The sequence below is a fragment of the Scomber scombrus genome, chromosome 7 (assembly GCF_963691925.1).
Source record: "Scomber scombrus chromosome 7, fScoSco1.1, whole genome shotgun sequence".
Lineage (NCBI taxonomy): Eukaryota > Metazoa > Chordata > Actinopteri > Scombriformes > Scombridae > Scomber > Scomber scombrus.
The window spans coordinates 32188491-32211711 of NC_084976.1; the positions used below are offsets into that span (position 1 = coordinate 32188491).

The following is a 23221-nucleotide window of genomic DNA, read 5'->3' on the forward strand; positions in this document are numbered from 1 at the left end:
TAATACTGCAGTACTTTTACTGTAATACTGCATACCACATCGCTCATAATACTGCAGTACTTTTACTGTAATACTGCATACTACATCACTATAATACTGCAGTACTTTTACTGTAATACTGCATACTACATCACTCATAATACTGCAGTACTTTTACTGTAATACTTTAACCGTCTGACTTTGTACATTAGATATCCTCATCTGTTGTAGACCTACTAATACTTCCTTTGTTATACTTAGATTGCTTTTAGCATGCATGCACTACAACAAGAATGCAGAGCACGAGGACTCAGACAACAGATGGAGAGGCCGAGGTAAAGGTCCCAAGTACATGAAGGACGAGTACTCCATCATCTAGAAAAGAGGAATCTCACATATAGTAAGTTCCACTTTTAAGTACTTCCACCAAAGAGCTCATTTATTAATTGATGTTAACTTAACACACAATAGGACTTTTATTGCAGATTTGTGAGTTAAATGAAATGTGATATCACATTTTCCCTGGTAGTGTAAGCACTGCAGCCGCTAAAATCTGAGTTGTGGATGTGAGTCATAGTTAGAGTGAACGTGTACTTTGACTTATAATTTGAGTGTATTTAAAGTGTTTCAGTCAGTAAACAGAGGCAGCCTGCAGCATGTAACACTGGAAGTAACACATCAATAAAATCACACTTAAAGCACACTGATAAAGTGAAGAGTCAAATCTTTTCAATATGAAACCGATGTATTTTCTCCACCAATGATGGACAATGCTGCAGACTCTCTGCTACTCGTCCATTGCAGTGACACCATACTGCCATCTGCTGGTGGGACAGGTCTGGTGCTGTGTTCACCTCAATGACACACACGTTTGATTCATTGATTTATTCATGTGTATCAAACATGTAGTTTAAAGGATTGGAAGATGTATTAGTAAGACTCAAATATACATAAAGGACACAGAGTCACATCTGAGAATGATATGTGCATTCAAGTGCTAGAGTTTTTCTTCTCTGCTCACACTTTGAGCTGTGAAGTGATTTATAGATTATGATTAGCAGAAGTTTAGCAGATGTAGAAGATAGGAAGCCAGCAGAGACCAAATAAGGGCTGTTTAGTCCAGCAGGTGTGAAGCTAAGCAAAGCTTCACCTTCTCTAACTGACTAAGCTTAAAGCAGACAGTTTCCTCTGACTTCAGCAGCTACAGAGAGACAAACACAACATTAAGGAGAGAAGGAACATAGCAAAGACATACACACACACACACACACACACACACACACACACACACACACACACACACACACACACACACACACACACACACACACTCACTCACTGGCACTTTATGTTTGCTCCTCCTCTTTCACCACACTCACACACACACACACACTCACACACTCTCTCTCTCTCTCTCTCTCTCTCTCTCTCTCTCTCTCTCTCTCTCACACACACACACACACACACACACACACACACACACACACACACGTCACTTCCAAGAAGAAGGGAGTAGCCAAACATGAGGAAACTGTTAAAGTGAAACTATTCAGTCTTTAGACGCCATTTGAAGTCAACGGAGCAGAAGAAGGACAAAGCAGCTTTAAAGCAGGTGAGTGTTAATATTACTGCTATAAATAATGATTTAGATTAAGTTTTAGTTGATCAAACTGGGTCAGCCAGTATGAAGTCACCGGGCCAGATGCAAGAAACACTTTGATTCGTTCTTACAGTTTTTTCCATTTGCTAAAACACAATTTTGCAAACTAGGCTGGTTTTATCTCATCTTTAGTTTGCTTTGCCATAATATTCTCCAGATTTTTCACATGCACAGAAATATTTGCAGATACACAAACATGCTGTCAACATATGCACAGCAGATATATTTACATTGGAATGAACAAAAATATGCTCACAAAAAACAGTAAACTAAAAAAGAAAATTGCAGAAAAAAAGAGGCAAGAAAAATAATTAGGCAGCATCTTTCTGCACAGCTGGGTCTGAACACAACGCCTCGTCCACATCACAGGTAATATCTTCCCTCCACCTTGCTCACCTGTGGTCTTTTCATAGAGCTTACTTCCTGATTGAAGTGGTAACAATGAACCATTGAGGTGTTTGGCAGGTGGCTCATATATTGGCCTTTAAGCTCATGTAGTGTCATTTTGAATGCAAACATGTGACTTGATGTCAGATTGTTGTGTCTTATGCAGAGAACCTGCAAAATGTGTGTTAAGCAGAAAATGTGTTTAGACTTTTGAAGACTTGAGTAGAGGTTTTGCTCTCTGTGTGTCGGTCTATATAATTGTGCTATGATGTCATTTTAGTGTGTTAGCAACTGGAAACAACTGTAATGTTTCATTCATGTTTTAATGTGCTTTCCCCACCTAGTCAATGACCTAAAACAGCTGCTTACTCTGGGTGGAAATGAGAAGACATTTTCTTTCTCTTCTTTCTTACTGTGACTGAGTGTAAAACACCTTCAAATGCAACCAACAACTTATTCTATTTATTTTACTGTCAACAGGTGTTATGATGAAGTCTGTTCCCTTGTTGATATTTGTTTCAATATGCTGATGCTACAGAAACACCGTTTATCAGGAGAGGAACATTATTCTTGGGGGAACAGACTTTAACGTGAGTTGTTTCACATTCAGAGGTTTGAGGCTGAGCTGCAGGGTTCAGAGTCAAAGTTTCTCTTTGTGATGACTAGAAAACACACATGGTTGTAGTTAAAGTCATGTAAACTAATAAGAAGCTACTAAGTTGAGAGGCAGGACTGGGTTCATTATACTGTGTATGTGTGTGTGTCTCCAGTGTTCCTGGTTTACCTCTCAGACTCCAGAAGATGAAGAAAGAGGAGGAAGAGGAGGAAGAGCGGGACGGAGCAGAGTCTGTAACATCCAGCTGTCCGTCTATGAAGAGTGACTGGTCTAAAGATAATCCTCCACTCTTCAGTAATGAACCTGGACCCTCAGACACAAAGTAAGAGACTGTTTCTACTGACTTGAGAGGCAGGACTGGGTTTATTTTACTATGTGTGTCTCCAGTGTTACTGGTTTACATCTTATCTACATCTGGAGAAAGAGGACAGAGCAGAGTCTGTAACATCTGACTGTCTGTCTATGAAAAGTGCCAACATTCACTTTCATTCAGCCCTTTCACACATGCTGCTGCTGCACATACATGAACCACAACAGCAGGTCCACACAGAGACACTCACACAGTATGTGAGCCTAAGACCTACCACACTGTATTCAGCATTTATTATTACAATTTCAACTGAAGAGCCAAAACATTAAAGTGAGGGTGCAATGCATGCTTTATTACCCTCATAGAAGTGGTGTTCTGATGATTTATGTGGACTACCTGTTTTGACCAAGGGTCCGCGTATCTTTTGGTCTTTCAGTTTTCTTTTCAGGAACGACTAATAAAAAAAACAAAAATCAGGGACCTAGATTAGAGACTAGGCAGAGTCATAAGAACAAGTCTCAGTGTTACTCACGATAAATAAAGTCTCAGTCTCTCTCTGTGCTCCTTTCCTGAATGGTTATCTGTGTCTCTAGTTGATTCTTTGTTTAGCTTCCGGCTTTTCCGGTGACAGTAAACAACAATGGCAACCGAAAGAGAGAGGATCTTGCTGCAGTTGTTGAATGTTGAAGAAAATACACGTAGTTAGGATTTTTTTGGAGGTGCATGTCAGGCGACGGCGTAGGGGTCCGCGTTACTTTTCGAAGTTCTGCGTCGAGGGAAAAATTATGCAAGTGACAGAAAAACACCTTCCAACTATTCATGTGAGCAGATTCAAACACTGTAGAAAAACCTGCCATCTTTAATGCTGCAGTGACTGAGAGTAAATGTAGCTGCAGAAACTAAACCAACAGCAAACACACAGTTATTTCACTGTGGATGTAAACCTACTCAAGAGCCTGAAGAACACACATGTATAAATATCCAAATACTGAGAGTCTGGACTGTTTATGAAGGGAAAGAGCTGCATGAAGCATGTGAGCTGTCGGTTGGCCTCCACTAATGTCATGTGACATAAAGAATGTGTTCATGTCCACAGAGAGAGGAAGAGGAGTGCTGTTTCTGTTGAGGATCAGTCTGCTTCATCAGGAGACTCCTCCTGTCCCCAGTGTGCAGAAGGATCCAGAACCAGACCTGGACTGCAGACAGACAGTCAGACCAGCACTGTACAAAGTAAGACTGAAGATCTGTCTGCTGATGTCATCATCTCTGAAAACAGGAATCTACCTCCTCTATCCTGCTGAACATATATTTATAATGATACCTTCTTTTTCTGTCTTTCAGCAGAAAGTGGTCTGCAGGAGGTTTTAGATGAACATCACATCAGTCTGAGCAGCACATGTGAATGTGTGACTCAAGGAACTGATGAAGCAGGAACTAAAACCTTCCTCATCAGCATCTTCACTGAGGTCCACATCACAGAGGGACAGAGTGAAGAGGTTAATACCCAACATGAGGTGAGGCAGCTTGAAACAGCTTCCAAGATGAAGAACCTCCATGACGCTCCAATCAAGTGTCAGGACATCTTTAAAGTCTTACCTGACCAACAGAAACACATCAGAGTGGTTCTGATGAACGGCGTCGCTGGCGTTGGAAAAACCTTCTCAGTGCTGAAGTTCACTCTGGACTGGGCACAGCGCTCCAACAACCAAGATATCAGTCTGCTGATTCTGTTCTCGTTCAGGTCGCTGAACTTGATCAAAGATGAGCAGTACAGTCTGCTCATGCTGATCCATGTTTTCTATCCAACATTACAGAAGCTCACAGCAGAGAAGCTCGCTGTCTGTAAAGTTCTGTTCATCTTTGACGGCCTGGATGAAAGCAGACTTTCACTGGATTTCAACAACAGTGAGGTCGTGTCTGATGTCACACAGAAGTCATCAGTCAGCGTGCTGTTGACAAACCTCATCAAGGGGAAGCTGCTTCCCTCGGCTCTCGTCTGGATAACTTCCCGACCTGCAGCAGCCAATCAGATCCCTCCTTCATGTGTGGACAGGCTAACAGAAGTACGAGGCTTCACTGACACCCAGAAGGAGGAGTACTTCAGGAGGAGATTCAGTGATGAAGAGCAGTCCAGCACAATCATCTCCCACATCAAGACATCCAGGAGCCTCCACATCATGTGTTACATCCCAGTCTTCTGCTGGATCACTGCTACAGTTCTGGACCACATGTTGACTCCAGACCAGAGAGGAGAGCTGCCCAAGACCCTGACTGACATGTACTCACACTTCCTGCTGGTTCAGACAAAGAGGAAGAAGAACAAGTATGATGAGGGACATGAGACGAGTCCACAGGAGCTGACGGAGGCTGACAGGAACCTTCTTCTGAAGCTGGGGAGGCTGGCGTTTGAACAACTGGAGAAAGGAAACATCATGTTCTACCAAGAAGACCTGGAGCAGTGTGGTCTTGATGTCACAGAGGCCTCTGTGTTAGCAGGAGTTTGTACAGAGATCTTCAAAACAGAGAGTGTGATCTTCCAGAAAACAGTCTACAGCTTTGTTCATCTGAGCGTTCAGGAGTTTCTGGCTGCAGTCTATATGTACCACTGTTACACCAGCAGGAAGACAAAGGTACTGAAGAACTTCCTGGGAGAAGACTACAGTTACTCATCTCTGGATGACTTCCTGAAGGGAGCCATGAGGAAATCCCTCAGGAGTAAAAATGGCCACCTGGACCTGTTTGTCCGCTTCCTTCATGGCCTCTCTCTGGAGTCCAACCAGAGTCTCTTAGGAGACCTGCTGGGTCAGACAGACAACAGTCCAGAAACTATCCAGAGAGTCATCAACAACCTGAAGGAGATGACCATGTCTAATATCTCTCCTGACAGAAGCATCAACATCTTCCACTGTCTGATGGAGATGAACGACCGCTCAGTACATCAGGAGATCCAAGAGTTCCTGAAGTCAGAGAACAGATCAAAGAAGAATCTGTCTGAGATCCACTGCTCAGCTCTGGCCTACATGCTGCAGATGTCAGAGGAGGTTCTGGATGAGTTGGACCTGAAGAAGTACAACACATCAGATGAGGGACGACGGAGACTGATCCCAGCTGTGAGGAACTGCAGAAAGGCTGTGTAAGTCCAGATGTGATTAACATTATAAATCAGTGTAGATTAGTAGTTTAGTTCTTCAAATAGAAATAATATAAAATAATAATTATTGTTGAAATAGTTCTTTATATCTAAAATAACATGTCAGTTATATTAGTCTCAGATGTGTAAATAATGTTGATGTTTCAGTTGGTTGTTTCTAGCTGTTAAGTTAATGAACAGTTATTCTATTTATTTCTAGTCATTATTGGATGTTACAGTTGTTTCTTCTACTTCTCTTCCTTTGGGTGTTGGAGGCTTCATTCAAACCTGGTGAAACACATGAAGGACTTTAGAGGTTGTGGTTGAGGTTTTATTACAGCAGCATTTTATCACAACATATATCAGTATGTTACAGTTATCAGTGAATAAAGTTATTATTACATGAGCAGCTTCTGTACATCATATATAATCACACACTGTTTTTAACGCTCGCACGTCGCTGCGTTTGGCAGTGTCAGGACGGTCACAGCAGGCATGTAGAGGTCTTTGCTCCTGCTCCTTTAATTGAACATTGTGTGATGGGGTTAATGTCTCCATTAGATGGCAAACAAAGACCACAAATGAATGTGGATGACTTATTGATATAATTGCCGACTTTCTGTTAGAGACTTTTTTGTGTGTGTGGACATAATACATACGCCTTATTGATTTCATGTCTGTATTTGAATGTGGAAGGTGGGGCTTAAACTTTGAAATCTTCCAGGGGGCTCTGTGGAGCCATGTTTTCACTTCTCAGTGGTCAATATTCGTGACTGTTGACGTATGTTTGACGAGTTTGTTAAAATGTAGAAAATGGATAAAGGCATTAGTCGCCGCTACTGAGCTGTTGTGCCACGCCCAGGAGCAGTTGTGGTATCATATTAAAGTTCTCCTTAGTGTGAACCTATGTGAGCAATTTGGTGATTCTGTGAAGATCGGAAAGTCCTCTAAACGATGTCGGAAAAACGGCAAATTGACGCAGGAAATGCACAATAACTGACTTCCTGTTGGAGCGAAAATTTGGAAAAAAATAATTTGGGGGTTTAACAATGAGTGCTATGAGTCCTGTAAATTTCACGAGGATCAGACCAAGTTTTTGGTCACATGACCTACTGTTGGGGGGCGCTTTGGAGCCCCCTTGCCACACCCATGCTTAATAATGTTGAAATTGAAACAGTTGCACCAGGTGTGACATTTCACGTGTGCATGTATAAACATCCGACAAAGTATGGAGGAGTTATAATGAGTTGTTTGTTTATGGCAACAAACGACTGCCACGCCCACCTGGTATAACGTAGGCGAAATCGTTATTGAAGTTTTAATCATCAAGGTCTGAGGATGATACAGTTCGAATCTGAAGTCTCTGGAGTCGAAGCTGTAGGAGGAGTTGGTTAAAGTACGAGGCCTGGAAATGGGGAAAACGGCCGAAAGAATGCACCTGTGATCCAACATGGCTGACTTACTGTTGGACTTAGGGTATGGGTCCAAGAGGATTTTTTGTGCGTCCGGTCATGATATATATGAACCTTAAATTTTGTTCACTTAAGTGCATGTAGGAGGCGGGGCTTCAACTTTTAACATTCCAGGGGGCGCTGTAGAGTCATCTTGGCACTTTAAAGGTTGCGCTTATATCAAAAAACTATATTCATTACTCTTGACGAATGTGCCCAATTTGGCGTGTGTTGGATTTTGTCATACGTACTAAGTAGGAAAAGGCATTAGGGGGCGCTACTGAGCTGTTGGGCCAAACTTTTGGGCAAATGTGGCATCAAATGGAAGAACTCATGATTTGGAACCTACGTGGCAGGTTTCCTGACTCTGTGAACATCGTAAAGTCCTCAAAACAGTGTTGGAAAAATGAAAGTGGGTGCACGCCACACAACGTGGTCGACTTCCTGTTGGGTAAAATTAATTTCCCCATGATCCGATGAGAGCTATGACATATTGAAATTTCATGCAGATCCGAGAGGGATTTTTGGTCACATGACACAACGTTTGGGGACGCTATGTCCCCTTACCAAACCCAGGACCAATCACGTTGAATTATAAAATCTTTCACCAAAAGTCACAATGATCATATTCTGGTTTCGAGTATTAAGTACATCTTATTAGTCAGTATCAAGTGTAATGTACTTTATTCTCAACTTAACACACCTGAAAATATTAAGTAAATGTTCAAATCATATTTAAGCATAAATAACATTTATTTAAACTAATTAAAGTCCCTGTAAAGTAAGAAAAAAATGAGTTCTGAGTTTGACATACCACAGAAAAGTGTGTTGTTAACCACCCCGCCAAATGTGAATGAATAAAAAAATCTCAAAATATGTGAAATTAGGCTTCAAAGTTGTGTAAAACTCAGCCTCTGTCTCTGCTCCCAAACGCTGTGGGCGTTCCCGCCGAGTTCGCTGAAGCCCCGCCCCCTACCGAGTGTCACCTGTTAATCAAAGTCTCCACCTCTGTGGAAGTTCCCGCCGAGTTCGCTGAAGCCCCGCCCCCTACCGAGTGTCACCTGTCAATCAAAGTCACCACCTGTACCTTATTTTACGCTATTGCTAAGAGCTTTCGGCAGCTAGCGCGGCCGAGCTAGCTCAGTTAACTGGCAAAACAGACAGACAGGAATTAGCCAATCACAAAAAAGTAGGTCAGTTTCTGCCCAGGAACAGGCTGCCAAGGACAGCAAAGGCTCTACGGTTGCTACAGCGATTTGAGAATCTGCTTGGAAAAAATGCTCAAAATGCCTCAGAATTTGGCTTCTGACAAGGTCCCGAACAATTGCAAACTGTGAAAAAACCGTAACTCCTGTCCAAAAACACCGTGAGAGACCCAGAAGCCGGCAGATTCTGACAGTGTTTTATTCAGATACTCCTTAAAATGAGCGTGTAAGCTCAGTGCGAAGACAGTGAGATTCTTTTGTAAAAACAAAGAAGATTACATTACAGTCAATGGGGAGCAAGGCAGGTATTGCCACCGGTCTCGGCCCCCCGTTTAAATTTTGTGCAGACCTCGCCTGTCAACGTCACATTTTATGAATCCCAACGACATTTGTCTACATTTTGACAAAAATTATTTGTCTCCTTTTCATGGTTTGGCCGTGAGCTCGAGTTAAAAATAAAAATTAAGTTAATTTTCTACTGCTTCTGGCACTCAAGCTAACTGACGCTTCCACTCTAACTTTGAAGAAAAAGTGATTTCCACTCCTCGTTTGACTGCTCATAGTTTGAAAAGTTTACATGTTATGTAAAAACAGTTTGGTGTGTTGGAGAGAGCACAAGTTTTCCTCCGTTTTAAAGTTTGAATCACATTTCTACGTGCAGGTATGAGAGAGCTAGGTGACTCTGAAAAAAGGTGAAATTTTGTGGTTTAAAAAAAAAATTCCCATTCATTTCCAATGGAGAAATTTCCCGGTATTTTGGGAATAACTCTGGGAAAAATTAGATTCTGGACATTCTGAATAATAGCAACCATCTCCCGATCGAGCCGCACGTTTTGATGTATATATTGTTTGGGTTTTCTCAAAGCTGTGGGAGGAGTTACGCGCCGAAATTTGGCGGAAGAATAAAAGCCTCGGGGGAATAAAAGCCTCGGAGCGTAGCACCCGTGGCACTAATAAGTATGGTGAAGAATAAGAGATGCCTCGGAGCATAGCACCCGTGGCACTAATAAGTATGGTGAAGATTAATAGATTAATCCCCTCTGCAGTATTTCTGCTGAGGGGAGTGCCTCGGAGCGTTGCACACGTGGCACTAATAAGTTTGAGCAATATTAAGAGATGCCTCGGAGCGTAGCACCCGTGGCACTAATAATAGATGCCTCGGAGCATAGCACCCGTGGCACTAATAATAGAGTCATCAGGCTGAAGCATCAGCTGGGCTTTGGGCTGGATCACCTTATCAAAGCTGCTCAGTGTCTCCCTCTCTCTTCCACCAGCAACATCTCTTTTCTTTCTTTGCTTCATGTGTTTGTTATTGTCTAGCACACATCATTTTTGTTTTTGAGATTCAAACATGTGTTCTCCTTGTTTGTCTGATAATATATTGTAATATATGTGTCATTACAGACTTACTGCCTTTAAACTCTCAGAGACTCACTGTGAAGTTGTGACCTCAGCTGTGAAGTCCAACCCTCATCTGACAGAGCTGCACCTGAGACTCAACGAACTGTCTGATTCATCAATGAAGCTGCTGTCTGCTGTACAGGAGAGTCAAAACTGCAAACTGAAGACTCTGAGGTGAGTTCACTGACTGTAGCTTTGGTAGATATACCAATCTGAACCACTGATGTGAAGAACAAATGTTCATCAGAATAATGAGCATCAAACTGTTTCATCATCAAATGCATGAAGTAAATATAAAGTGTCCTCTTTCATGATAACATATGTTGTAATATATGTGTCATTACAGACTTTGTGACTGTAAACTCTCAGAGACTCACTGTGAAGTTTTGGCCTCAGCTCTGAAGTCCAACCCTCATCTGACATATCTGGACCTGAGTAACAACAAACTGTCTGTTTCATCAGTGAAGCTTCTGTCTGCTGGACTGGAGAATCCAAACTGTAGACTGGAGACTCTGATGTGAGTTCACTGACTGTAGCTTTGGTAGATTTGTTTCTATTTATTAAATTTAAATTCTTCAGTGAAGTTTCAAATGTTTGGTTCATAATTTTCAGGATTAGCTGAACACAAATGTGTAGAATGTAAATGTTTTCTGGAATTTAAAATCCAGTCTTGTTGTGAGTAAAAATGACTTCCAGAGTTGAAACTAATACGAGGCTTCAGCAGTCTGAGTTCCACATATCAAGTAAGTATGTTTGTGTTTCCTTGCTGAGCTGCAGTGGAGGGATCCAAACTCAAAGAGGGAATTTAGTTCTAAATATTCTGTTTCAAACTGATCAAGTTTACTTCCATCCATCCATCCATCTTCTTTCCGCTTATCCGGGGTCGGGTCGCGGGGGCAGCAGCCTAAGCAGGGAAACCCAGACTTCCCTCTCCCCAGCCACTTCGTCCAGCTCTTCCCGGGGGATCCCGAGGCGTTCCCAGGCCAGCCGAGAGACATAGTCTCTCCAGCGTGTCCTGGGTCTTCCCCGGGGTCTCCTACCGGTGGGACGTGCCCTGAACACCTCACCCGGGAGGCGTCCGGGAGGCATCCTAACTAGATGCCCGAGCCACCTCATCTGGCTCTTCTCAACGCGGAGGAGCAGCGGGTCTACTCCGAGCTCCTCCCGGATGGCCGAGCTTCTCACCCTATCTCTAAGGGAGAGCCCAGCCACCCTACGGAGGAAGCTCATTTCGGCCGCTTGTACCCGCGATCTCGTTCTTTCGGTCACTACCCAAAGCTCATGACCATAGGTGAGGGTAGGAACGAAGATCGACTGGTAAATCGAGAGCTTCGCCTTTCGGCTCAGCTCTCTCTTCACCACGACGGATCTGTGCAGAGCCCGCATTACTGCAGACGCCGCACCGATCCGCCTGTCGATCTCCCGCTCCATCCTTCCCTCACTCGTGAACAAGATCCCGAGGTACTTGAACTCCTCCACTTGGGGCAGGATCTCATCCCCGACCCGAAGGGTGCACTCCACCCTTTTCCGGCTGAGGACCATGGACTCGGATTTGGAGGTGCTGATTCTCATCCCGGCCGCTTCACACTCGGCGGCGAACCGATCCAGTGAGAGTTGGAGGTCACGGTCTGATGAAGCCAACAGGACCACATCATCTGCAAAAAGCAGTGACCCAATCCTGAGGTCACCAAACCGGAACCCCTCAACGCCCTGGCTGCGCCTAGAAATCCTGTCCATAAAAATTATGAACAGGATCGGTGACAAAGGGCAGCCCTGGCGGAGTCCAACCCCCACCGGAAACGAGTCCGACTTACTACCAGCTATGCGGACCAAGCTCTGACACCGGTTGTACAGGGAACGGACGGCCTGTATCAGGGGGTCCGATACCCCGTACTCCCGGAGCACCCCCCACAGGACCCCCCGAGGGACACGGTCGAATGCCTTTTCCAAGTCCACAAAGCACATGTGGACTGGTTGGGCAAACTCCCATGCACCCTCAAGGATCCTGCAGAGGGTGTAGAGCTGGTCCACAGTTCCACGACCCGGACGAAAACCACATTGCTCCTCCTGAATCCGAGGTTCGACTATCCGACGGACCCTCCTCTCCAGTACCCCCGAATAGACCTTACCAGGGAGGCTGAGGAGTGTGATCCCCCTATAGTTGGAACACACCCTCCGGTCCCCCTTCTTAAAAAGAGGGACCACCACCCCAGTTTGCCAATCCAGAGGCACTGCCCCCGATGTCCACGCGATGTTGCAGAGTCGTGTCAACCATGACAGCCCCACAACATCCAGGGCCTTGAGGAACTCCGGGCGGATCTCATCCACCCCCGGGGCCTTGCCACCGAGGAGCTTCTTGACCACCTCGGCGACCTCAGCCCCAGAGATAGGAGAGCCCACACCCGGGTCCCCAGGCCCTGCTTCCTTACCGGAAGGCGTGTCGGTGGGATTGAGGAGGTCTTCGAAGTATTCCTTCCACCGATCCACGACGTCCCGAGTCGAGGTCAGCAGGGCACCGTCACCCCCATACACAGTATTGACGGTGCACTGCTTCCCCCTCCTGAGACGCCGGATGGTGGTCCAGAACCTCTTCGAAGCCGTCCGGAAGTCGTTCTCCATGGCCTCACCGAACTCCTCCCATGTCCGGGTTTTTGCCTCAGCGACCGCCGCAGCCGCCCCCCGCTTGGCCTGCCGGTACCTGCCTGCTGCCTCCGGAGTCCCACAGGCCAAAAAGGCCCTATAGGACTCCTTCTTCAGCGTGACGGCATCCCTCACCGCCGGTGTCCACCAGCGGGTTCGGGTATTGCCGCCACGACAGGCACCGACCACCTTGCGGCCACAAGACCGGTCGGCCGCCTTGACAATGGAGGCGCGGAACATGGCCCACTCGGACTCAATGTCCCTCGCCTCCCCCGGTACATGGTCAAAGTTCTCCCGGAGGTGGGAATTGAAGCTCTCTCTGACAGGAGACTCTGCCAGACGTTCCCAGCAGACCCTCACAATGCGTTTAGGTCTGCCAGGTCTGACCGGCATCCTCCCCCACCATCGGAGCCAACTCACCACCAGTTGGTGATCAGTTGACAGCTCCGCCCCTCTCTTTGCCCGAGTGTCCAAGACATGCGGCCGCAAGTCCGACGACACGACTACAAAGTCAATCATCGAACTGCGGCCTAGGGTGTCCTGGTGCCAAGTGCACATATGGACACCCTTATGCTTGAACATGGTGTTTGTTATGGACAATCTGTGACGAGCACAGAAGTCCAATAACAAAACACCGCTCGGGTTCAGATTGGGGGGGCCGTTCCTCCCAATCACACCCTTCCAGGTCTCACTGTCGCTGCCAACGTGAGCGTTGAAGTCCCCCAGCAGAATGATGGAATCCCCAGAGGGAGCACTTTCCAGCACCCCCTCCAAGGAGTCCAGAAAGGGTGGATACTCTGAACTGCTGTTTGGGCCATAGGCACAAACAACAGTCAGGATCCGTCCCCCCACCCGTAGGCGGAGGGAGGCTACCCTTTCATCCACTGGGGTAAACTCCAACATACAGGCGCCAAGCCGAGGGGCAATAAGTATTGCCACCCCTGCCCGGCGCCTTTCACCAATGGCAACTCCAGAGTGGACGAGAGTCCAACCCCTCTCGAGAAGACTGGTTCCAGAGCCCTTGCTATGCGTCGAGGTGAGGCCGACTATGTCTAGTTGGAACTTCTCAACCTCGCGCACCAGCTCAGGCTCCTTCCCCGCCAGAGAGGTGACATTCCACGTCCCTAGAGCTAGCTTCTGCAGCCGAGGATCGGACCGCCAAGGTCCCCGCCTTCGGCTGCTGCCCAGCTCACACTGCATCAAGTTTACTTGATGAAGGAGAAATATTTCTTTATTATTATTATTTAATGTTTTAATGAATAATGTCTGATCATTGATATTGATGCTTCAGAACACACACACAGAAAAAATAAATTTAAAAAAAGATGACGTGAACCACTGATGTGAAGAACAAATGATCATCAGAATAATGAGCATCAAACTGTTTCATCATCAAATGCATGAAATAAATATAAAGTGTCGTCTTTCATGATAACATATGTTGTAATATATGTGTCATTACAGACTTATTAACTGTGAACTCTCAGAGACTCACTGTGAAGTTCTGGCCTCAGCTCTGAAGTCCAACCCTCATCTGACACATCTGAACCTGAGAGGAAACAAATTGTCTGGTTCATCAGTGAAGCATCTGTCTGCTGGACTGGAGAGTCCAGACTGTGGACTGAAGACTCTGATGTGAGTTCACTGACTGTAGCTTTGGTAGATCTGAACCACTGATGTGAAGAACTAATGTTCATCAAATGCAAGGAATAAATATAAAGTGTCCTCTTTCATGATAACACATGTTGTAATATATGTGTCATTACAGACTTTCTTGGTGTAAACTCTCAGAGACTGACTGTGAAGTTTTGGCCTCAGCTCTGAAGTCCAACCTTCATCTGACACGTCTGGACGTGACTAACAACAATCTGTCTGATTCATCAGTGAAGCTTCTGTCTGCTGTACAGGAGAGTCCAGACTGTGGACTGGAGACTCTGAGGTCAGTACTGTGGTGAAGTCTGAGCCCATGTATTTGTCTCAGAGGTGATATTTAGGATGATCCAGTCAGCATCCAATCAAAGATCCAGTATTTCCAGGTACAGTGAAGGTGTGAGAGGAGAAAGGAGCACTGAAGTCATATTGTCATTAAGTGATTGGCATCAGCTGTTTCATTCATGCTTCACCATCATTGGCTCATTCATCAGCTTCTTGGCCACCAGCTGACCAATCACATCCTTTCATATTCCTACAGCTGTTCAGTAGGGTTGCCCATCTCTCTGTGATAAACGATTCGATATGCATCTAGATACACATATTACGATTCAATTCAAAAACGATATCCTTTTATTACAGACCGATTCGATATGTAAGAACGATACGATTTGATTGTACGGTTAATATTTGTTGTAGATATTTTATAAAATAAAGAAGCCAATTATCTCAACAATGCTTAACACACAGTGACAAGTGCTTTATGTAAAAAATTACAGAAAATAAATACATATGTATAAAATAAATCAAACGGCTGCTTTTTGACCTGGGAAAGGTAATCTGATCCAAAGTGCTGCCCTACATTTATATTCTCATATAGCAGTTAAGTCTGACTGACAAGTCAACAATCATTATTGCTTTTACCTCACACACAGTAAAGTAGTTCACTTACAGTATGCCTGTGCATTTTCCCTGTTGTCACTTGTTCAGACATCCCAACCTGCACAAAGTCATTTCAGGGAGGTCCATTCGGTGGGGGGGGTTACACTAGGTGTTGGTGGTCTGGAGGCGGGGGTGCGATCGTTGTCTGTCCGGGGGGGACAATGGCGCTAATAAGCGGTAACACAGAGTTATAAGGACGCTTTGCTCTCACACACGCTGCATTTATAGTCACACAAACACACTCACGCAGTCACTCTCCAGTGCGCGCTCTTGCTGGTTTACTCCAGATTCCGGGAGATTACGTCTCATTTGCGGGTGTCAGGGAGTTGCCATCAATATGCGGGAGACTCCCAAAACTTGAAAACTCCCGGGAGAGTTGGGATGTCTGCTTGTTTATCACTCATGCTAATACCAGCTAGGCAGCTACAGAGTTTCACGGGCAGTTTCAGCTCTCGCGTTGTTTTAGAGACGCTGGAGCGTGTGTGTGATGCCGCCAAACGATTCCAAGTCTCGCGATACCCGATCCATGACTCTACAACCGATTCATCTAGGAATTCATGGCTAATTCGTATCGATTGAGGAGGCTGGTACCGATGCAGCCGTACCTCTCACTTGTTGAACTGAATATCCGGTCGCATTGGTTTATCGTTCACAACCAGGCGGGGAGTTCTGGTCCTCTGAAATGAGGCCAACGCGGAAGTAACTTAAAACTGCATTCTATCAAAAGGCCACCAGGGGGCGACCGTTTTGGTGTCAAAAGGACTTCCGTCTCTATACAAGTCAATGGAGAATTCACCAACTTCTCACTTGATTTCTAACCTCAGTAAACGTTTTCAAAAAGTGTTTATGGTCTCAATCGCTAGTTTAAAGCCTTCTTCAATGCAGTATGATGTTCATTTGGGACATTTTGGCCTCCCTGATTTTATATGTGACGATAAAGCAGGGTATGCATTAGGGCGTGGCTACGTGGTGATTGACAGGTTGATTGGTTCACAGGTTCAGGAGGGCGCCTCATGCTCCTCCTGATGCCCATATAAGTAGAATCCGTGTTTTTATTTATCCCAGCATGCACCTGAAATTTTCAAGATGGCGCTGCTCAGATCCGAAACTATTGGCTTCTGAGCAGCAGTCCACAAACCAATGGGTGACGTCACGGATGTTACGTCCATTTCTTATGTACAGTCTATGTTCACAACCCTACTGTTCAGGTGTATAAGCTCACACTCATCATTGATTACTCTCCACCACCCCAACCTCCTTTTTATCAGAGCTGATTGATCTAAGATTTAATGTTCACGTTTGTTGAATAAAGGTTTAATAATAATAACTTTTATAAAATGTTTATTAAAAGGTGATTCATTTTCCTGCTGAGCCTCCGTCAAACAGCAAAGCCTTTTCTTCCAACTCTAACTGTATAATCATTTGATATGAATGGTCATTTCCTGATGTAAGTGTCTGAAATATATCAGCATATCTACTGTTTGTGTCTAGTTTCACTGATTCTAAAGGTTCAGTTGTCAAACTGACTGGAAACCAGAAGAAGAGAGCTTGTGTGGAGAAAGAGCACAAACCAGAGTCTCCAGTATCCACCTGTGAGTCCAAACATCATCCTCCAGACGTCACTCATGAAGCTGGATCCTCAGACTTAAAGTAAGAGACTGTTTCTACTGAGAGCACAAATATACTTCAGTAATTTACCTCAATGTGAGAAACCTTGATTTTCCCTTTGAGGACATTTTGTGGGTGATGTAAATTTGGCAAAAATTGGTGTGTAAATATGAATATCAATGAGCTACATTTGTGCTGTGGGACGCACCACAAGTCCAGATTACTCAACACTTAATTAAGTCACAGCTGGATTGGAAAGTCCAGATGATGATGAACAGCTTGGTGGTTGTGTGGAATCACAGAGTTCTCTTTAGTGAAGAGATACAGTGTGATTATTTGAACCCTCTTCATAAGCCAGTCCAGATAACTGCTGTGTTTGTATTTATTCCTGCAGGGTGGAGGACAGAAAGGACAGCGCTACACCTGCCACACATAAAGGACGTGAGTGTTGAGACTGTGACCGGTTCAAAGTGTGATTGTGAGGAGACTAAATACACATCTAAAGACAACTAGTTGAGATTGTGTCTGTGGACTGAAGTGTGTTTGTGACTTGGCTCTGTCCACCAGTTTTTATTCCACTTTGAATGCACCATGGTGCGTTTGTTCACTTATCAGGATTCAGAGTGAAAACAACACAGGAGGCTTGGTTGGTATGGTGTGTTGTTAAGGTTCAGATGAGACAGGAAGTACAGAAAACCTGCCAGCGAGCAGGTTATGTTCACAGAGTCAGTTACCATGGTTACTGACTCAGAGTTCCAGTTACCATGGTGACTGACTCAGAGTTCCAGTTACCATGGTGACTGACTCAGAGTTTCAGTTACCTCTCTTTCTGGAACGGATAACACAGAGTTTCCCTCATCTCAGGGTTAACTTACTCTGAGTTTTCACATAACCCGCTTTCTGGAATACCCCCCTGATCTATTGTTATTGTTGTGAAAGATGTTGTGTTGCCTCACTGCAAGAAGTTGAATTCAGTTGAATTTCAGTGATTTCTGTGTTGAGTTTGCATTTAAAATGTTGTTTAGACAGTTTGTTCCACTGTAATGATTGAAACAATGGAATAAAAATATTCTTTATGGACACTTTGTAAATCCAGTGTAACTTTGGTTTTGGGTCTTTAATGAAACATGACTGTGTTTGTCGTCTTTAAGTTTTTGTTTTTTTCATTTTGATTTTATTGAAGGTTTTCCAGTAGAGACCAACAGGAGACATTTGGACAAAGTCTCTGTCCAGTCTTAAACTGGGACTTTGTGTTGCAGCTTTCTCTTTGTGTCTTTGCCCACTGGGCCACAAGCTTCATGTCTAGAAGTGAGTTTAACATCTGCTGTGTGTCTTCTTCTCCCAGCTGATCCGTCCACATCCAGCACAAAGGATCAGCTGGATCCTGATGATCCAGAGAGGCTGAAACAGCAGCAGCAGCTTGAGTGCAGAGAGAATGTGACTGGGACCAGTTACTGGCAGGTACAACCAATACAAATGTCCATTTTTCATTCAACACTGTTAAACATGATTTGCTGTCATCTGTGTGATCTTCAAACTGTCGTTTCTTCTCCTCTCACTCATCTGTGAAGCCACCAGCTGCTGTCTAACGTAGTCTAGCAGCATCATTTCACTGCACGTTGTAAAGTTAAAGAAGTGATGAATAAACAGTAAAGAGTTCAGGTGGAGTAGAAACTGAAGCAGTGAGGATCCTGTCAGCTGTACGACTGTGAGGGTGAGCTGCTCACTTTCTCTAACTAATGTTGTCACTTTCTCCATTTTAGGACTTCACACCCAAAGTGCTGACTGAGTCTGCAAACATTTCATACAGGTAACTAAAACATGACATGCACAATATTTCAACCCTCAACTTCATTGGCTCCTTTCAGTGATGACGCTTCACTTTCACTTCATAGTCCTGCAGCTGCTGCTTCACTCACATCTCATCCAGATGTTCAGTTTGGTCTCCAGCTTTTGAAACACTGCAGCAACTTTACTTTTTATTCAGGTTTGTGTTGTGTGATCAGCTCATCTGTGTCCTACAGGTTCAGCTGTCCTGGTCCAGGTGTGTTCAGGTGTACTTTGACCGGACTGGTGTTTGGTACGGTTCAGGAGGCGGAGCTACAGTACAGGACTGTCCAATGGGACGAAAGACTTCTACAACCAGCTGGCAAGACGGCTGCAGGGCCGCTGTTCAACATCCACAGTCCTGACGGTGCTGTCAGTCAGCTCCGCCTGCCTCACTGTGAAACCATGGATGGTAAGATGATCATTGTGCTTTGTGAGTTTTATTAAAACAATAAAAAGACTCTTGTTAGCGCCTCCTACAGGCTGCAGAGTTCACTACAACCACAAGATGAACAAACACTGATGATTTATCAGTTCTTTGATCTCACCAACGTTGGAGCTAAACATGTACAGTTTATCCTGAGAGGCCGATGAGGAAAGTGAAAAGGGTTCATCATCTGGGGAAATAAATGTGTTCAGTAACTTTGAGTTAAATATGATATAATATCTGATATATTAGTGGAATCTCTCACCTGATGGTCTCTGGAGAAAAGCACTGTGATCCTTTGGGACTGTGAATAACTGCAGCACATTTTACTTTGAACAGACACTGTGTTCATTCCTGACACAGTTTACACTATAATTTTATAACATTTCAGAAAGAAATGACATTTTACAGCATTACACTTATCTAGAAATCAGCATATTGAAATAGCTTTTCTTCAACAGAGCATGATGTGTTGGTACAAAAACATTTAAATAACCCAAATAATTTTCTCCCGTTCAATTAAGACTGGCCATTCAATTTGAATCTTTCTTGATAAAGTGTGATTTTGTCCAAAGAGAAAAGTTCAGGATGTTGTCAGGTTTATCATCTTGGAATCATGAAAATACTAAAAACTTGATTTATCTGTATTCCTTATGTTGTCATTTTCTCCTCAACTTAACTTAATGTATTTATTTATTGTCCTGCACATCAAGTAAAATGAGTACTAACATATATTGAGGTTGTTGTTAGTAACATAAATGTGTTTTCACAGCTCCGCTCCCTGAGGGTCTGCTGTCTGTCGTCCACATCACTGATGATGGAATGAGCATCCTGGAGCCGCTGGAGATTACAGACACTCATGTGGTTGTGAACGTCCCTCACTTCTCTCTCCTGGGCCTCGTCTGGGACGTTGTTCAGAGGTTTATTAACATCATACGACCAATCAGCGGCCAGGTTCTGCTGTTCCTCCGACCTCCGGATCGTGATGATCGAATACTTGACGTATTACTGTTGCCGAACAACATTCCTCTGAGTGAGGTAAAAGTATCTGTCATACAGCATGTGCTTACCATCAACCTGAACTTGTGTTTTATAGCAAAGCTGTTTCTACAACAGGCTGAACAGTCGCCATGCTTCACTCCTCTAGAACTGTTATTAAAGCTTTGCAAGCTGTGTTAAGAACAGTATGATTGTCCCATCTGAACTGGAAAGAATACTATTTAGTTTTTAGGTTTTTCTGGATTAAGTCCATTATTGTCTGCCACAGTGTCACTTGTGATACCACCACCAGGTGGCATACATATTGAATAGTGAGTAAAATTAATTTAAAGTATTCAACATGGTAGCGTGTTGCTGCCACCAAGACATCTTTCTTGTCATAAACTTTGCTGTTTTCTTGTTATACTTAACAACATAACTGTATCTATATTTTCAACATAGAACTGCTTCTACAGGATTTCCCCGACAGATAAAACAAACATTACAGTTTTATAAGATGCCACCGCAGTGAGGGACACTTGTTTATTTCCACCTACAACATGTCTAGATTTGTCTCTAGATGTCCAGCATGTACAATAACAGAAATATGAAAAACACAGAGAATTCATTATCTATCTCTCTGATAATAAACATGTCTTGTCACTGAAGGTTGCCCCCCAACAAGGAACAGCTGAGAACATTAAGATCTCCTCCAAATGTCCTCTCAGCTTTGGTCAAAGCTACAGTGTTCACTGTGAACCTGAAGCCTCCATAATCCAGCCTGAGGTGAGTCACTTCTGATCAGGGTTGGGTACCGAGGTCGCTACTTTTAATGGTACCGACCAAACTATGTCGGTAATACCGAGTATTGATTCACGTCAAATTTAACGGTGCTGAATTTCTGTAAATGAAAGCTCATCATCCTTCAGCGAAACGCACGAGCTGCAGACACATTAGAGGAATGTGGTTTCCCTGTCTGGAAACTTCTCATTTCATGCTCATGGTGCAGTACCGCCGCTTACCAGCTGGTGTCACCATGGTAACACTATAATAGCCACAGCTACACAGATGCATTGTGGGAGAACAGTGCTAATGTTTAGAAGAAATATGATTAATAAAGGCTCAATAATAATAATGTGAGTATATATTTATATATAGGTTGCACTTGTTATATATGTTTAAATGTGAAAGGTACTCAACCCTACTTCTGATACACTTTTAATGATAACAAGCTTGAAAATGATGTTTTGCCTCTGGTTTCCAGGATTCAACATTTGAACCAAACTACGGACCAAATTTCTTCCCAACATTTGAGGTTTTCCTCACTGCAAACCAAGAGAAAGTGACTCTGATGGTCCAAGACCAAGAGAGGACAGAGATGTGGAATCGGGTGGTGAAACTGACAGGTAAAGCTTTCACCTCATGTCAGAATTTAGACACCATTTGTAAAACTATTATTGACATTTATTACTCTAATAACAAATCAAAGATCTACTTCTGTATTTGTCATTCAGCCTTCAGACAATGTTACAGAAGACTGAGAGCTTTTATTTAGGAAAGTAAAACGATGTATTTTAGATCAATCTTTCTGGATGGAAAAATATTTCGTCTGCTGACTGGTGGAAAAGATTTTTACACATTTCCTTTCTGAATCAAAACAAAGATGGCCGCCTGCTGGCTACGTGGAGAGGAAATGGTTAAACTCTGTTTCATCACTCATGTTATGTTATTATTATGTTATTATGTCAGATATACAGACATACAGCAGTAGCTACAGACTGTTCCTACACAAACGTTTGTTGGATTCATTTCTGGGAAAGTCTTCCTCCTATTTGCCGGCTGTCTGGATAGACCATCCCCGTCTCCTGTCACACACTGATTTAGTTCAAATGTTCATCATTGTTTAAAAGTGACTGTTGGGTTATTAAACAACAGTCTCTGGTTTCTCTCCCAGGTCCAACAAGTGAGAATGTGTTCGTCCCAGCAGAGAAGCTGCTGTTGGCTCGGGAACAGTTTGTTAGCAGAGTGTCTGAAGCTAATCTAAACCTGCTTCTGGATAAACTTCTTGGGTTTGGTGTTATAAATGATGGTGAAATGGAGTCGGCCAGAACAGAAACGCGAGCCAACAAAGCTCGAGAAGTGATCGACATGGTGCGAAGAAAGGGAAGTGAAGCCAGCTCCTGTTTTATTGTTGCCCTCCGTGTGGTGGATCCAATCCTTTCCAGACTGCTCAACTTAAGCTGAGTGCGAAGATGAACCTATAACAGCTGACTGTTTTACTGACTCAAGTTACCTATTTTCATCTTTTTCCATCCTCCATCACGGAACACTGAAAGCACATTTAAAGATATTTTAATATTCAGTATGAACAGGAGGATGATTACAGAGAGCTTCATATGGACACCTGACTGCTGCTTTAAGATAGACTTGAACTATTGTGAAACTGTTCTTTACTTTGTGTGTGATTATGAAGATGATACAACGAAATGATTTAGTCCTAGTTTCCTAATTTTTTTTATCAAAATGTAAACTGAAACTTTGTTAAATGGCTCCAGAGGAGGTGTGTGTGTGTGGTTGTAAACACAGCTTGTCCAGCATGTTTTTTATGGTTTGAGGAGCAGTTCAGGTCTTTAATCAACACGTGTTTCATTGATACTAAATTGAATATGAAAGATGTCACATAGAGAGAAATCTCACCAGCTGTGCTTAGCTTTTTGTCTCATTAAATCAAGATGTTTCAGATTTTAACCACAAATGTGATTAAAGGTTGTTTCTGTGCTGCCTTAAGACAGATTTTTATACTTTATGATGAAAATAATAAAAAGCTGACCATGTGATGAGAGCTCGCTGATATATTCACCCTGTAAGAAACTTTTTTTAGGGGGGGCAATAAGACATCACATCTGTCTCTTTTTTCTTCCTTCTTATCTGTGATCTGAATCTTCAGCAGTTTAGTTTCATCCTGTGTTGATAGAGATGGTGACAACAGATCAGTCTGCTAATGTTCTTC

General features: G+C 43.7%; 1 protein-coding gene across 1 annotated transcript; it reads left to right on the forward strand.

Moving 5' to 3' along the window:
* Positions 1-1544: 1544 nt before the first annotated feature.
* LOC133984007 (NACHT, LRR and PYD domains-containing protein 5-like) lies at positions 1545-22926 on the forward strand. Its single transcript, XM_062423221.1, has 18 exons — positions 1545-1591; positions 2797-2964; positions 4049-4182; positions 4294-6085; positions 10143-10313; positions 10486-10656; positions 14244-14414; positions 14548-14677; positions 14763-14815; positions 16863-17021; positions 17374-17420; positions 18325-18440; positions 18743-18789; positions 19004-19218; positions 20006-20271; positions 20881-20997; positions 21476-21617; positions 22166-22926. The coding sequence occupies exons 2-18, from the start codon at positions 2828-2830 to the stop codon at positions 22453-22455; spliced, it is 4158 nt and encodes a 1385-aa protein (XP_062279205.1). The 5' UTR covers positions 1545-1591; positions 2797-2827; the 3' UTR covers positions 22456-22926.
* Positions 22927-23221: the final 295 nt, after the last annotated feature.